Source organism: Mesoplodon mirus (genome assembly GCF_964341445.2).
Source record: "Mesoplodon mirus genome assembly, chromosome: 16".
Taxonomy (NCBI): Eukaryota; Metazoa; Chordata; class Mammalia; order Artiodactyla; family Ziphiidae; genus Mesoplodon; species Mesoplodon mirus.
This window is the reverse complement of record NC_138992.1, coordinates 60,941,876-60,959,947: the sequence shown is the minus strand read 5'-3', so window position 1 is coordinate 60,959,947 and position 18,072 is coordinate 60,941,876. Positions and strand designations below refer to the sequence as shown.

Below are 18,072 nucleotides of genomic sequence, written 5' to 3'. Positions count from 1 at the left end.
TCTCAATGAAGCAAGACCTAAAATTATTTGCTGTCAAAATAAGCACTGTGGACTCGAAGCTTAAGGGAAAAACCTACCATAAGGAAAAAAAAAAAAAGAAGACTTCCATTGAAGCATTACATCCAAAGTGAAAGAATTACAAACCAAATATTAATCTAGTTGAAAGAGATGTATGTAATTAACAGGAAATGAACATTAATTTTAAAATACTATATACTTTTTCCTATTCCATTCAATTCTTTAGATTTCTTTAATCGGGCCAGGGCAGAAGCTGAAGCAAAAGACAGACATCAAAGGAATCAGAGATGGAGCAAAAAAGCAATGTTTTCATATCACTTCTGACCTATTTTGAAAAAAGTATTTACTTGAGTTCCTGTTCTATTTATTTACTCAGAAAACACTTGAGTGCTTACTACTGGGAGCACACTGCCCTTAGTAACTTAAAGATCTAATAAAGTACCTTTATGGTAAGTACAAGGCAGAAGTGAAAAATCCTATGAAAGAGGTAAAAGGTGCTGTGAGGGCACACAAGGTAAGAAAAAGTGTGTACAGCTATGAGACTGAGGCTAAGTTTGGTGGATTCATGATGCCAGATATAAAGATTTAAAGAACTAATGGGGATTTCGAATAAAATCTGAATTCAAAAAGTACAGGGACTTCCCTGGTGGTGCAGTGGTTGGGAGTCCGCCTGCCAATGCAGGCGACAAGGGTTCGAGCCCTGGACCGGGAAGATCCCACATGCCGTGGAGCAACTAAGCCCGTGCGCCACAACTACTGAGCCTGCGCTCTAGAGCCTGCGTGCCACACCTACTGAGACTTCATGCCACAACCACTAAAGCCTGAGCACCTGGAGCCCATGCTCCACAACAAGAGAAGCCACCACCGTGAGAAGCCCGCACACACCAACGAAGAGTAGACCCCGCTCACGGCAACTAGAGAAAGCCTGTGCGCAGCAACTAAGACCCAACACAGCCAAAATTTTTTAAAAAATAAACAAGACAGACAAAGAGTAGAGGGACTAATTAGGTAAGTTAGCTAGATAAGTTTTTTTAAAATCTCAGAAACAATGAAAAGACAAGACTGAGAACTGTGAAAATACCCAGAATTCAAAGTGGAAGCTCACTATTAAAAAGTGAGTAAAAAGATTAAGTATTCATAACAGGGAAAGGCTACTGACAGAATCTACAAATTTGCAGTAATGTCCAGTTCAGCCTAAAGACAGGAAAGATAGACCCAGGACCCAGAATCATAAACAGCCTGATTCTCAGTGATTTTAACAGACTGACAAAAAGCTCTCAGCATAGGCCTAAAATGGGAGCTGCATGGGGTAACAACAATAACGGCCAAAAGACTAAAAACAAGACTAACATTCCAAGGGCTATTCACATTTTAATATAGGACTCCTAAGATTATTTAAAACAATCAAAAACAACCAAACCAAACTAAAACAAAAAAACCCTTAAGACTGTAATTATTCATATTCAACTCCAAAGATTTCTGATATAAAATTTGTAAGTTTGTCTAGGTAGACAACTGGCACAGAAGAATCACTAAGCTCATAACTAAGCCTAGAGGACCACCCAGCAGCAGCATAGTAATGTACTTTGTTTACTAATCCTCCTCCACAAAGAACTCTCAGGGCAGATACGTTGTTTCTTTGTATAAAATGGCCACCAAACAAGAGATTTCACAAAAATTGAAAAGGCAGTCAACATTTGCTCTGATATGTACAGAAAATGGATGTTCTTTGATAGAACTGTGATCATGTAAACAGCCAGAAACATAAACATTTTCATAGTCTCAAACTTGGTTCTTAAAAAGATCTCTCCAGGGCTTCCCTGGTGGCGCAGTGGTTGAGAGTCTGCCTGCCGATGCAGGGGACACAGGTTCGTGCCCTGGTCCGGGAAGATCCCACATGCTACGGAGCGGCTGGGCCCGTGAGCCATGGCCGCTGAGCCTGTGCGTCCGGAGCCTGTGCTCCGCAACGGGACAGGCCGCAACAGTGAGAGGCCCGCGTACCGCAAAAAAAAAAAAAAAAAAAAAAAAAAGATCTCTCCAGAAGTATCAACTTTGAAATGTCTACCATCTCCTGAACCCTAAATCTGGAGATTTATTATATCTTATCCAATTTACATAATTTGCACAGCTAAATTCTCCCATTGTAGCTGAGTTCTCAGCTTTGGTTGCAGACCAGACTTAGCAAGGAGCTGAGAAAAATTCCAATACCCAAGATGCATGCCAGACCAATTAATCAATCTTTGGGGATAGTTGTTGTTTTTAAAGCTCACCAGGTGTCTTCAATATAATGCCAACATGGAAAACCACTAACTTGGATTGTGTGGGTAACTCAAGAAAAAAACTGGGGGACAGTACTTACCTACAGTACAAAATGGAAAAAGGCAACAAGGAACCTGAATGTAGTAACATTACATTTTGCCAGTTTTAACCTGGCTTCAGTACATTTCAAATCAAAGGTGGACTGAAATTTAAATCCAAATATAGTCAATTCTCATTATTCACAGTAGTTATGTTCTGTAAAGTCACGACAAATACTTAATTAGCAAACAGTGAAACACTGTTCCTAGGGGAAATACAGGGTTAGGTTTCTGTGATCCTCCACTCACATTCATCCAATCAGTAATAACCTTAATTTGTGTGTGTTCCTGTTTAGAGTTCTTAATATATATTGTTTATTCAGTAACACTGAACCCAAGGGCAACAGTACATGCCTGAATGAAGGTTATCTAACACACATATTTTCTACACACGACACATCAGTCTTCTTGCAACTAGGAACACTGAATGGTACTCCAGTACTGTGCTTGGGGGCCACTTTAAACAGTGAAATCACTAAAAGCACAAAAATGTGAAAGAAAGTGGCACTAAACAGATCCAAGAAAGGACACTCGTTTACTGTATGACAGCTGCAAAGTTGCCCTGATTTACCTGAGCTGCAACATGCACGTCAGCAACTCAAATCTTCCCACTCTGCACATGTGTGCAAATCACCACAAAACCACCATGAGAATCGATTTTAGGGTTACAAATAAACTTTACAAGTAGGTGGACTCACAAATACAGAATTCATGAATAATGTGGACAGACTGTAGAAATATCAAATCAAGTAGCTCAAACTAATTGTTATAAAGATAGGAATTTGAGGTTTCCAGCAACATAAAGAGCAAAGATGGCACCAATATGCCCAGCTACATAATTTTCTCCACTAAAATCCTTAAATTGGTTTTCCTATTTAAGGAAATGTAACCATTTTTCTCATATCAAATCTATATACTAAAAAAACTATATATCAGTTTGCTCAATATAGCTTCCTTTCATGCAGTACAAAAGTCATCATTTTATCAACTAGCTCTAATCACAAAATGCAGCAATGATTTAAAGGTATGATGGTTGGACTAGATGACCTCTAAAATGCCCAGTGGCTCAATGCTTTTTGCAAGTCTAAAAACCAAAGTTCGTGTGTCTATTTCAATTATAATAAAAGCCAATATAGGAATACATAAATATCCTCAGTCATAGTTTATCAGGACTATAATCACATTTTTTAGTAGTAGGGCTGTAATATAAATTCTTATCTGAAAAAGAGCTAACAGCTCCAGTCACCAAGAGAAAGAATGTGAATCCAGCAGGATAGTGTCAAACCTGATGGACTCTCACCTGGGACCTATACAACTTCAAAAAGAAAACCACCTGCCATAGTAATGCTATAAAAGCTAAAAATACCTCAGACCATATACAAAAGTTAACTCAAAATAAATCAGACATAAATGTAAGAGCTAAAACTATAACACTCTCAGAAGAAGAGAGGTATAAGAAAGTATGTCTTCATGACCTTGAATTAAGTAATGATTTCTTAGATATGAAAACCAAAGTACAAATGACAAAAGAATAAACTGGACGTCATCATAATTAAAAATATTTGTGCTTTAAAGGATACCATGAAGAATGTGCAAACGCAGCTCACATAGGAGAATATTTGCAAATCTCATGTCCGATAAATTCAGAATATATAAAGAACTCTTACAACTCAACAATAAAAAGATAACTTATCTTTTTAAATGGCAAAGGATTTAAATAGACATTTCTCCAAGAAATGTATCAATAAGCACAAGAAAAGATGTCCAACATTAGTCATTAGGGAAATGCAAATCAAAACCACAATGAGATACCACTTCACGCCCACTAAGATAGCTATAATTTTTTAAATAGATAACAAATATTAGCCAGAATATGTAGAAACTGGAACCTCTGCACACTGCTTGTGGGAATGTAAAATAGTGTAGCTGCCATGGAAAAATCTGGCAGTTTCTTAAAAAATTAAACATAACAGTTACCAAATGACTCAGCAATTCCACTCCTAGGTATATACCTAAGACAAATAAAACATGTCCATACAAAAACATGTTCATAAATACCCATTGCAGCATTATTCAAAAAAAAAAAAAAGCACGGCTTTCCTGGTGGCGCAGTGGTTGAGAGTCCGCCTGCCCATGCAGGGGACACGGGTTCATGCCCCGGTCCAGGAAGATCCCAAATGCCACAGAGCGGCTGGGCCCGTGAGCCGTGGCCGCTGAGCCTGCGCGTCCGGAGCCTGTGCTCCGCAACGGGAGAGGCCACAACAGTGAGAGGCCCGCGTACCGCAAAAAAAAAAAAAAAAAAGCAGAAATAATACAAACAGTCAATTAACAGATGGGAACAGGAAACAAACCAAATGTCAATTAATTGACGGATAAACAAACTGTGGTATGTATAACCATAAAATGGACTATTACTCAGCCTAAAAATGAATGAAGTACTGATACAAGCTACAATATGGACGAACCTCAAAAACATTATGCTGAGTGAAAGAAGCCAGTCCCAAAGGCCACATATTGTATGATTCCATTTATATGAAATGCCCCAAATAGACAAATCTATAAAGATAGAAAACAAATTAGAGATTTCCAAGGGTGGAGGTGGGGACTTGGGGGACAGGATAACATGATACACTGGGAACAGACTGACTGCTAGTGGGTAAGGGGTTTCTTTTGGGGGTGACTTTGTGAGTATATTCTTTTAGTGACAATGGCTGTGAATGTATTTTGAAAACCACTGAATTTTATACTTTTAAAAAAAGGTTATGTTTTATGATATGTGAGTTATATTTCAATTAAAAAAAGAAAAAAATTGGGACTTCCCTGGCAGTCCAGTGGTTGGGACTCTGCGCTTCCACTGCAGGGGGCATGGGTTCGACCCCTGGTCAGGGAACTAAGATCCAGCATGCCATGCGGCGCAGCCAAAAAAAAAAAAAACTGAACATGCCATGTAAGACTGAAGTAAGAGGCTCAAAATTTTACTTGGCTAACTCTCAAATTCTGAAGAAGATTGGCAAAGAATACATGCTAATTAGAAATCATACTTCCTCTCTCCTTCCTGTGGTGTGTAAATACAAGGAGAGGCTTCATATAAAGGAAATTTGTTTTTTTCCATTGGTAGCCGACACAGGACCAGGAATCAAAATTTTTTTAAAGTGAGTACTTGACAGAGGTAGTTCAAAATAAGAGGCCTATAGAATTACAAGATGTAACTCACAAACAATTCCAAAGATCTATAACATGAAGTAATTTGTAATTTTACCCCATAGGATGGGTAGAAAAGAGGTTACACAGATACTACATGGTAAAGCTAGAATTCAAACCAAGTTTATCTGAATCCAAAAGCTGTGCTTATTCCACTGACATTTACTGAGGCCCTACTACATGCCAGGCACTGGGGTATGGCCAGGAGAAATAGTATATTAATTAACAATATGTCAGGGATATGAAGATGAAATTTAGCAGGGAAAGGGGCACTGCAAGCGCCACAGTGGAAGGACTCTTTTTCTGTCGTTGTTGCTGTTTTTTTTGCGGTTCGCGGGCCTCTCGCTGTAGCGGCCTCTCCCGTCGCGGAGCACAGGCTCCGGACGCGCAGGCTCAGCGGCCACGGCTCACGGGCCCAGCCGCTCCGCGGCATGTGGGATCCTCCCGGACAAGGGCACGAACCCGTGTCCCCCGCAGTGGCAGGCGGACTCCCAACCACTGTGCCACCAGGGAAGCCCGGAAGGACTGTTTTGTACTGGGTGATCAAGGAAGGCTTCTCTGAGAAAACTGCATTTGAACAAAGATCTGAGATTTTAAAAAAAAGGAAGTGAGCCATCAGCTATGTGGAAAAGAGCACTTCAAGCAGAGGAAATACCAGGGGCAAAGATAGCAGGGAGGCCCATAAGGCTGTAGAGAAGTGAGATGGGTGGGGCAGTGGTCATTAACAGGGATTTTGGATTATATTCTGAGTAAAATAGGGAAGCCACAGTAAGGATGTGAGTGAAGTGACACTTGACTTTTGTTTTGAAAGAATCTGATGAGTTGAGAAAAGACTGGAAGGGAACAAGGGCAGAAGCAGAGAAACCAGTTAGGAAGCTGTTGATATAATACAGATGACAGGTGATGATGATGATTTACATCAGGTAATGATGCAGAAGAGCGGACAACTGGATTCTGGATTTATTCTGAAGGTAGAGCTGGATAGAATCTGCTGATGGTTTGACTACGGAGTGGGATGAAACCAAGGCTTCTGACTGAACAACTGGAAGAACGAAGTTGCCATGTACCATATGGAGAATACTATAGAAAGAACAAGTTTGGGAAGGGAAATCAAGAAAGGAGTTTTACAAATGTTTACCTCTCTGTTAATCTACTTTTGTCTTAACCACTTCACTACACTGATGTTTGTGCAACACAACTGTTATGTAGTGAAACAGAACCTGAATCCAGGTCTTTTGATTCCAGATCCTGAGCACATTTTTCTAATAAAGTTTTACAAAAGCAACTGAATGAAACTACCGTTTTTCTCAGAATAAAGTAACTCAAAAGACATGCACCATTTGTTGGTACTCCAAAAACTGCATTCCCAAATAAAGGCTATCAAATGAAGACATTCTTAAAACACCTGACAAACATGAACAAGTATCATGTAGGTAAAATAATGAAGCAAACAATGATATAAAGATGCAATAAAATTCATCTAACAAATGCTCAATTTAGATAAATACTATGCAGAAGTATATTTTCAGAAAAATGCCAGATCACCCCTTTAAAAATTCTCCTTAATAATAAAGATTATCTTTGAACAGTAAAGATTTGCCATTATAATTTTACTCAGTACACAAGTATATGCATAAAGAACCTTTGTAAAAATTTTGATAAAGTGACTTTATATTTTAAAGTATAAGGAACATTTTCTTCTCATTTTCTTAACTATAGAAGCTATAAAATATTTTAGTAAATGCTAAATTCTTGACTGAAGATTTAAATAATTATCCAAATGATTTCTCAACAATACCAAACTTGTTAATATGTTCATTACCTCCAACTTAACAGCATCAGTAGATTTTAGAGCTTGGTTTCCAATTCAGCTTCACTACTCAGTTGCTATGAAATTTTGGGTAAGTCACTTCCCAAATAAGTGATTACTTATCAAAAGTCACTCTTTCTATCTAACAGAATAAAATGGGATTATCTGACTTCCCATTTTGCAAGGTTGGAATAAGAATCCAGAGAGGAAGAAAATGAAAATACTTTGAAAAACATAAAGTTATGGCAAACACATAAATCAAGAAAATAAGCAAACTTTGGGGGGAATACACATGTAATTATAAATATGAATTTTGTTGTTCCTTTATAGGTATTCAACCTTACTGTAAGAAAATTGCTTACTAGATTTCTCTAGGAGGTGGGTCAAAAAGGATCTTGCTGTGATTTATGTCTTAGAGTGTTCTGCCTATGTTTTCCTCTAAGAGTTTTATAGTGTCTGGCCTTACATTTAGGTCTTTAATCCATTTTGAGTTTATTTTTGTATACAGTGTTAGGGAGTGTTCTAATTTCATTCTTTTACATGTAGCTGTGCAGTTTTCCCAGCACCACTTATTGAAGAGGCTGTCTTTTCTCCATTGTATATTCTTGCCTCCTTTATCAAAGATAAGGTGACCGTATGTGCATGGGTTTATCTCTGGGCTTTCTATCCTGTTCCACTGATCTACATTTCTATTTCTGTGCCAGTACCATACTGTCTTGATTACTGTAGCTTTGTAGTATAGTCTGAAGTCAGGGAGCCTGATTCCTCCAACTCTGTTTTTCTTTCTCAAGATTGCTTTGGCTATTTGGGATCATTTGTGCTTCCAAACAAATTGTGAAATTTTTTGGATTTCTCTAAAATAGAACTAAATTAATGCAGAATTTGCTATGTCAAGTGACCAACAAGCACTTACTGTAGTCACTATGTGCACATTTAAGGAACAGTGAGAAAGGATTTTTTTTTCCTATTCTAATGGAATCTATGGCCCAGAGGAGTGAAAGAGACCTAAAAAGTTAAATGAAAGACCCAAACCAACACTTTAGGACAAAACTAGAAGGCATCTTGTAAAGTAGCAAAAAGAAAAATACCACAATGACTGCTTTGAGAATTAAGATGATGACCCCAACTTTATGCTTTTGTTCACAATGTAATCTACTATCTACTTATGTTTCTCATTCACACAGAACACCGTCAATTCTACTCTATGCTGTTCCCCTTTTCCTTCAGCACTTGCTCCAACAGCTCTCTGTCAGCCTCATTCCTAGACAGAGTACCTAGCCAACCTTCTCAGATACTGTAATTCTAGCTATACACCCCAAGTCTCCAGTGCTCAGTAAGCCTCAGGATCCATGATGACAGTCAGTTTTCTAACTTTTAATTATGCTGTAACCCTTCATAATGATGTCAACAGTCATATGAAATCTAACTGTCAAGGTAACATGACTACAATAATAATGTCAGCCAAGAGCCCATACTCTACCTCTCTCAATCACTACAGCCAATTATTTGAGTAAACAGCAATGCAGAGTTGTGAATAATCCAAAATAATTTATTATTTCTAACTCATCTAAGAAAAAACACACATTCATAATCCATCTCCTGTTACTAAATCTCAATCTCCTTCCATCTAGTCAAGTCAACAGTCAATAGTCTAAGACCCAATTAAGAGAGAGGAAGAAAACTCAGAAAATCTGCAAGAGTAATTCAACTGACCATTTCTTTCAATTATATCACTATTTCTGGAATTGACAAATATCAACTACTATACACTGACTTTCTAAGATCTTAAGACATAAGGTAAAAGTAGTTCATTACCTACAATCAGTAAATCTATATGGCTAAGTTAGAAAAGTATACCAGGTATACTCAAAACCTTCCAACATAAAGGTTGAATGAAACAGCTAAATTCTAAAATCAGAAAATATATCCAGGAGGCAATATTAATTATTTTATAATATGAAATGAGCCAATAGGGAAAAAAAAAGATTAGGTACAAAATGAAAAAAGAAACATAACACAAAAAATACTATTTTATGGTTTAGCTGAAAACAGAATACCCTAATATTGCTACACTTTTAAGAAATGTTTTGAATCACATAAAAATTCACTTTAATAATGCTTTTGTAGTTTGGGGATAGAAAGTTTGTACCAAATTATCTAAGTCCCGAAAATGCTAAATCTAAAAATTTGTTATCGACAACTTTTCCACATAATATTTTAAGAATTCTAGAATCATCAAAATTAAAAGTAAATCTATTTCTTTACTCTAACTCCTGCCAATTTTAAGTATCCATGAACCCACCATTCTCAAAGAATGGTTTCTTAAAACATAATCTAATCATATCTTACTTGGTGATTTGTGACTTTGTTCTAGGAAGAAAAAAGAAAAAGAAAAAAAATGGGGAAGAACATCTCAAAGGGCTCATATAAATCTGAAAACCACAATCCTGAACTGTATATTGAAGAACAACTCTAGCAAAACTACAGAGCAGAGTTTCCCCAGCATTACAGTTGTACCAGAATACTGATCCTCATCCCCAGTGTTTCACTCTGAGCTGCTCGGCCAGGTGCTTCTAGCCTCCAACAATCTCACCCACCCTGGTGTGCAATTCAAAAAGTATTTTCTGTGTGTGCCACAGCCTAAAAAAAGGTTGAGAGGCACTGACAGAGTATACTGCAGTAGTTACAACATCAACTTTAAAATACATACTCCCCGAAAAGAATCCGAAGAAGAACAGATATATATACATAAATGTATAACTGAATCACTGTGCTGTACACCTGAAATTAACACACTGTAAATAAACTATACTTCAATAAAATTTAAAAAAAAGACAAAACAACAACAACATACTCTCCAAAGAAGAAATTCAAAGTACAACATACTCTCCAAAGAAGAAATTCAAAGTCTACCTTTACTTGATATCCTGATGATCCTAAAGGCTAATTTATTTTATTCATTTATTTATTTTTATCAATGTAAGTAATCAAATCTTATGCTACATTTGTATAATATGCATGTTTTTAAAATACAGTTCCTCTTATAGCTTAAGTAACCTCCTCATCAGCAATAATATCCTGGTGCCGGTTAAGATAAGGAAATCTACTGAAAACTTTTTTAGGTAGAGACATGGTTAGAGCAGCATTCATGTATAGCTTGTTTTTTCCTAAGCACTCAAATTAAAATCCAAAGAATATTTCCTAACCTCCTTCCGCAATTTTTCTCCATAGCACCATCACCTTCTAATATAATAGCGATTAACTTAAATATTTGTTCTTATCCATTGTCCCTAACCAGACTATTACATTCACAAGGGCAGAAATCTTGCCTGCTTTTGTTCACTGCTGTATCCCCAGCACCTAGATGAATACCAGACACATAGTGGGCCCTCAAAAAAATTACTGATGAGTGAATGAACAAATTTCATAATTTAGCTGTAGTTTTATGTATAATTTATTTGTTTTGAGGAGTTAAATTTTGCCATTAAGATGGTCAGGAAAAAATGTTGTTCTAAGACACAGAATAACCACACAGAAAGTGCTGTGTTTCAAAAAGCTCAGTTTATCTATATTAAAATATTTTTCAAGACACTACCAAAAAAGGATGTGAAGAAAAGGGAACCCTTGTACACTGTTGGTGGGAATGTACATTGGTGCAGCCACTATGAAAAATAGTATTGAGGGTCCTCAAAAAACAAATTAGAACTACTATTTGATCCAGCAATTCCACTCCTGGGTATATATCAGAAGAAAACAAAAACACTAATGTAAAAGATACATGCACCCCAATGTTCATAGCAGCACTATTTACAATTGTTAAGATATGGAAGCAATCTAAGTATCCATCAACAGATGAACATATAAATAAGATGTTGGCGTGCACACATGCACACACACACAAACAATGAAATATTACTCAGCCGTAAAAAAGAATGAAACTTTGTCATTTGCAACAACACAGATGGACTTGGAGAGTATTATGCTCAGTGAAATAAAATCAGTCAGAGAAAGAAATATTGTACAGTATCACTTACATGTGGAATCTAAAAAGTAAAACTAGTGAATATAACAAAAAAGAAACAGACTCACAGATATAAAGAACTAGTGGTTAACACTGGAGAGGGAAAGGGAGAGGAGCAAGATAGGGAGACAGGGTTAACACGTGCAAACTACTATGTACAAAATAAATAAGCTACAAGGATATATTGTACAGCACAGGGAATATAGCCAATATTTCCTAATAACTATAAATGGAGTATAATCTTTAAAAATTGTGAATCACTATATTGTACGTCTGAAACATAAACTATTGTATATCAACTATGCTTCGATAAAAAAAATTTTTAATAAAAAAGATACTACCAGAAAATCTGTATCAGGTATTTTTAAAATACAAATAAAAGGAAGAATTTAGTTTTAATTAAAATAGGAAACATCAGTTTTCCATTCCTCTAATCAGAAGACATAAGGGAATAAAGGGTGAAAAGACAGTCAGAGGTAGTACTTGGGATGCAGAAAAAGGCAGTATTGCACTGCCAAGTATTGTTTCCACTGCTTAAGTCGCCGTGTAAAATTCAAGACTGTCAACATTGTTTTGTACCGACTCAAGTTTTTTTCTCTTAAAAACTGAAATCTGTCTTCTCCAGACACTAAAAGTCTAAATCTAATCAGCAAATTAGTTATCCCTATAATCCTCCTGCCAAATATAATCACAAGTATAGTGGATTTTAATCTTTTAATACAAATAATCTTAAATTGGTCATATAGCCGATCTACTGTTCAACTAGTGTTCTACAGTTCCTTTTTTGGCCTCAAATGATGAAACTTCTCTAACGTCTCTCGGGAGATTAGGGTAAAGTATAATGTTTCCCGAAATTGTTCTTGTTTTTTCTCTGGACTACTTCATGACATCTCTTCAACTAGGAATGTTATATACAATTTTCTTTTTCTATTCTGCAGAAAAGTCCAGAGGGAGAAGCAAAGGTAAAAAGAGTCTTGAATGGAGAGGCTGAAAGGGAACAGACAACACAAAAGCACAGAAGTAAATGTGAAGCAAATACGTGCACAGAAGAGGAAGAAGATGCAGAAAAGAGAAGAGATGAAAGAAAAGCACTTTTCTCTCCTAAAAAGAGGAAAAAAGGGACAGGGAAACGTGCTTATTCTTCTAGAAACAAAAGCATAAAATCCTTCCAAGAAAAACGTGGTCTCTTTAAGATGTTGTTAAAACTCTAAAAAGCGCTCAGATGACACTCCAAACAGGAGTTCTGCCTTCTCTTCCTATGTTTTGACAGAGTTAGTCTTCATCTGTAAATTAAATGCAAGCTATAGATAATGCAGAGTTAATCTCTACAAAACTGCAACTGTGGATGCCATCTTTGCCTGAAAAAAAATCAAACTCCCTGGATTTGGTAAAAAGGAGCCTATTAAGTTGGAAAACCAGAAAACCACGCATTGCCAGGTCAGGTAAATACAACACGGGTTAACAAAACACCTCCTACCAAACTAAGGTTCCACTAAAGGTCTGGGGAAGAGGGGTAAAAGGCTGTAGCCTAACCGCGACCGCAAGGGTGGGGCACCGTAGGAAATAAAAAGATTTGAGGGCGAGCTATCTATCCCGGGAGGTATGGAGAGCTGGTGACTTGTCTCTCGGGGAGACTGCATATTAGGCGGCAAAGGACTTTGATGGGTTAACGGCAGCTTCAGGGAGAGGGAGAAAATGGGCTGCTGGACGTATGTTCGTTGAGAGTGCGGAGGCTGAGAGAGGAAGGTACCCCTGGGGCAAAGGACTAAGAGCCAAAAGGGCAGTAGAGGGGCCGAGCAGGCCAGGGAGGCCGGGCGTGGGAGGCCTGAACAGAGGCCGCGAAACGCCTCTGCAGCCAGCCGCCTTCTCCGGCAACGCCTTTTCAGCTCCCCACACTCAGCCCCTCTCAGGGCCGCCCCTGCCCCAGCGACAACGGCGACAGCAGCTGTTTCCGCCCAGCCGGGGACCGCGGAGGAAAAGACATCCCTGGGGCGGGGGTCAGGCCAGCGGGAACCGTCCGTGTGAGCTGGAGATGATTCCGAGACCATTGCCGCTGAGCGAACATCAAACTTCACCCTTTCCTCCCCTTAGCCTTCTTTATCCCCCAACTTCCCGGCCGGCTGGTGTCCGCTTCGACCGACCGAGAAACCCCCTTCTTCTCGCCGCCTCTCACCCCTCCCAACGCCCGGACGCTGGGGAAGGGCCGGCCACCGGAGCCACTCCGGAGCCGGCCCAGGTGCCCCAGAGTCCCAGACACCCCCCCGGACGAAACGCTCGTATCCTCCCTGCGGCTCCGGAGCCCGCCCAGATGCTGCAAACTCCTCTTACCTGCATTGACGCCATGATAGAACCATCCCCCCCAAGGCCGGTGAGGCCAGAGACGCAGGGGGCGGAGCTGCCGTGCTTGCGTCACGCCGCGGAGGCCCAGCATCCCGGGCGCGGGGGGCGGGGCCTCCAATGGGAAGGGGAGTGCGCGAGGGGATTGGCTAGCGTACCAGGCGCCCGGCGGGGGAGGCGCGGACCCGGCCGCGGTGAATGGCGATGTCCGTACGTTCGGTCACATCCAGTTCCCCAGCCTCCACTAAGATCCCCACTCGCTACCCCGATCGCTTAGGAAATGCTCCTCGGGTTTTGACCCGAGCCACGATTGTTCTTTTTTTTCTGTCTATACCCCGAGATCCTGATGATATCCAGATCCGTGGGTTTTGGGGCTTTTTTAATGTTTTGTTTTGTTTTTCCAACCACAGGTGTATGGTTTACAGATTTTTTCTTTTCGGATGCTTTTTCCACACTACCATGCCCACTTTCACAGCTTTGGGGCAAGATAAAACTTGCCGCAGGGCTGCTTTCTGGTCTTTACGGACCTGGAAGTCTTCTCATATTCCTAATTTGGGGAAGAGAGACAGATTTCCTTGCACAACGGGATGAGAATTGAGGGCAGAACAGCACTTTGATATTTTAAAGGCAAGGGTAGATTTATAGAACTGAAACTTGCCTGAAGGGGAAGAGAACATTTGGAAGTTTTTCTTTTGTTTGTGTGCGATTTCTGCCCCGTTACCCTAGCCCCTCAGTTTGAAACTTCACGTGTATCAGTAATAGTTATAGTGTTATGGCACTGACATTTGGTTAGATATTTGACCCTAGACATGAAATTGTTTTTAATTTCAGTGTCACGCTATAATATACACTTATACCTTCTGTCACATCCAGATTTCTCTTCAGCCTGTTTTGTAGTGGGCAGTTTTGTGGTCGTTCCACCTAGGGATGTATATGAGTAAGGAGAGCTGAGTACACAGAATTTATTCTGGGAGTGCACCAGTTCTGCCAACATTTATCAGAAGCCACATATTTAAAAGCTGTTCTAGAACTGAAGATGTTATTGGTTTATAAAAGGAAAATGGAAGCCAAATGTTTGCACTTCCTGTTCTTTTTTTTTTTTTTTTAATGTAGGTGGCTGATACATTGAGTAGAAGGCTTTTAGTTTACCAGACTGAAAGCTTAAAAATCTGTCATTTTATTAACTTGGAGTTCTTTTAAGAAATTTATGTAAGATTTAAATATAAGAGCAATGTAAGATATCATCCTTCCCACTCTTTAGATCATTATGTTCTCTGTGAAATTCTCTAAGGTAAAATGTGTTCAAAAAAGGAAAAAAGATCCTTAAAGTACCCTACTTATTCTATGGTATAATATTAAACACCCTATTCTTCATCGCTAGAGAGGAATTTATATTGGTATACTTTTTTTCCTCTTAGACTTCCACCCGATTGCCAGAAAGGGGCAGGTTTTCCCTTTGTTGTGCAAAATGACTGCGTCCTTGAGGAATGTTTGGAGGCTTTTGGCAACCAAGGGTGATCCAGAAACATATCAGGTGTCAGCCCAGTTGTGTTGCCTACATTTCAACTGAGTAAAACTCATATCATGAAAGAGGAAAGCTTTTCCAGATATATTTTGTTCTGGAGATCTTTATCCCTATGATCTCAGAAAATTGATCGTTTTACCATCTAAGGTTCACTTTGTTTAAAAGCCAATTCTTCCTAAGGTATGTGTCTTTAGATGACCCCACAAACAAAGCATTATGACATCATCAGAATCAACAACCTGCCATGACAAATACTAATAAGGAAGAAAAGGGTTACAGGAATCCTAATACTCCTCACAGTAAAATCAACATCTGGTCCATTGGATTTTATATGTGTTAAAGAGGACCTTCATCGGAGGGAAAAGTCAGTACCAGTCATATCTTTCCAGGAAATAGTAAATAGTACATAATTACCTCACTATCTTCTTCATTCTTTCATTGATATATAAAAGATCCTGATGTACTCAGGAGCTAAAACAGTGACTTTCAGATGGGGTGGGAGCATATAATTATCTCCAGGAAGCATGAAATGTTTATATCTAAAACAATTGATTATACAGTGTTTGAGGACTAGGCTCACATCTCTTTCAGTTTCACATTTCACTCTTCTCTTCAGCTCACATTTCTTCAGTTTTTGTTTTGTTTTGTTTGTTTTTTACACATCTCATTTCTTTACAGAGTAGAGCTTCCTATCAGATAGGCAAAAGACAAAATGCCTGACAATTCCAAAAGTAGGAGAGGAAGTGGAGCTCTCACAAACTCTATATGAGGGCTTCCCTGGTGGCGCAGTGGTTAAAAATCTGCCTGCCAGTGCAGGGGACACAGGTTCGAGCCCTGGTCCGGGAAGATCCCACATGCGGCGGAGCAACTAAGCCTGTGCTCCACAACTACGGAGCCTACACCCTAGAGCCCGTGAGCCACAACTACTGAAGCCCACAAGCCTAGAGCCTATGCCCTGCAACAAGAGTAGCCCCCGCTCGCCGCAACTAGAGAAAGCCCGTGAGCAGCAACAAAGATCCAACACAGCCAAAAAATAAAAAATAAAAATTTCTCTCTTAAAAAAAAATTTTTTTTAAAGGGTATCTTGGAGACAACTGGAGAAATTTAAGCAGAAAATAGGTATTAGATAATATTAAGGAATAATAGCTGTCTTTGTTAGATTTGATAATCATGTTCATTTTTTAATTTCCATAGCAATTAGAAATGACCATCAGGTTCAAGGAAGTGATTCTCCTTCACCTCACAAACTACCCCCACCCCCATCTCCCTGGAAGAAAAAAACCAGGACGTACACAAGCTGTGTATGTGCCTGAGGTCTTCCCTGCCAAGGAAAAGGCAGAGCCTGTGACACAGGGGACTAAAAGCAGCTGGACTTTCTGGCAGAAAAGGAGAAGAAATATGGGAAACCAAATAGTCTAATTTCTTAAAGGACCCACAAAGGGATCAATGGGCAAATCCTGCAATATTGATAGTGTCATGTGATTTATGAATGCTTGAGTTCTAGTGATTCACTAGACCGGTGAGTTAGGAGCAGTCCTATGAGAATATGCTTGTCGGAGGATGAAGAGGCAGAGCTGACGAGTCCGTCCTTACTTGAGTCTGTGTCTCCCCAGAGTGGTTATTCTTAGTCTCCCACTGGCTGATCTCATCAGAGAAACAGAGGCAGTTTAGCAACCAGCAGCTTGGTTATTGGATTGGAAAAGCCAACAGGCCAGGAATCCAAGGCTTGTATTCTTATTCCAGCTCTGTCATTAGCAAGCTTGGTCAAGGCTCTTAATGTCTCTGGGTTTATTTCCTTATCAATAAAATGAGTAAATCAGACTGTAAAATCTTCAAGTTTTCTTTCCAGATGTCAAATTCCACGCACCTATCAGAGGGAATCAAAATTTGAAATGATGTGTTTAAAATACTATGTTTAGGGCTTCCCTGGTGGTGCAGTGGTTGAGAGTCCACCTGCCGATGCAAGGGACACGGGTTCGTGCCCCAGTCAGGGAAGATCCCACATGCCGCGGAGCGGCCGGGCCCGTGAGCCATGGCCTCTGAGCCTGCGCGTCCAGAGCCTGTGCTCCGCAACGGGAGAGGCCACAACAGTGAGAGGCCCGCGTACCGCAAAAAAAAAAAAACCAAAAAAAAAAAAAACTATGTTTAAAAGTCTAAGATAAAATGCAATGGACATGATGTACTATTTTGAGTTTTTAAAAATCACTTTTATAAGTATAATAAGGAACTTGATTTCATTGTAATTTTTGTAGAAATACTGGGGTGCTTTAGTTAACAATTTAAAAATGCTAACATAATCCAACTGAGCTGTAAATGGGATTTCAAAAAGTATCAGGGGAGGGCTTCCCTGGTGGTGCAGTGGTTGAGAATCTGCCTGCCAATGCAGGGGACATGGGTTCGAGCCCTGGTCTGGGAAGATCCCACATGCCGCGGAGAAGCTAGCCCCGTGAGCCACAATTACTGAGCCTGCGCGTCTGGAGCCTGTGCTCCGCAACAAGAGAGGCCGCGATAATAAGAGGCCCGCGCACCGTGATGAGGAGTGGCCCCCACTTGCCGCAACTAGAGAAAGCCCTCGCACAGAAACGAAGACCCCACACAGCCATAAATAAATAAAAAAATTTTTTTTTAAAAAAAGCAAAAGAAATCTGAATGAAGTATGGTCTTAAAAAAAAAAAAGAATAAATAGCCTTTAAAAAAAAAAAGTATCAGGGGAATTCCCTGGCGGTTCAGTGGTTAGGACTCCGTGCTTTCACTGCTTTGGGCCCAGGTTCAATCCCTGGTCGAGGAACTAAGATTCTACACG

General features: G+C 39.5%; 1 protein-coding gene across 1 annotated transcript in view; it reads right to left on the bottom strand.

The window, feature by feature from the left end:
- UBE2W (ubiquitin conjugating enzyme E2 W) overlaps positions 1 to 14,258 on the bottom strand; it is a 77,441-nt gene extending 63,183 nt beyond the window's left edge. The window contains 2 exon segments of the mRNA XM_082601323.1: positions 13,736 to 13,768; positions 13,770 to 14,258. Of these exon segments, the coding sequence (XP_082457449.1) occupies positions 13,736 to 13,768; positions 13,770 to 13,838 (102 nt within the window). The 5' untranslated portion in view covers positions 13,839 to 14,258.
- Positions 14,259 to 18,072: the final 3,814 nt, after the last annotated feature.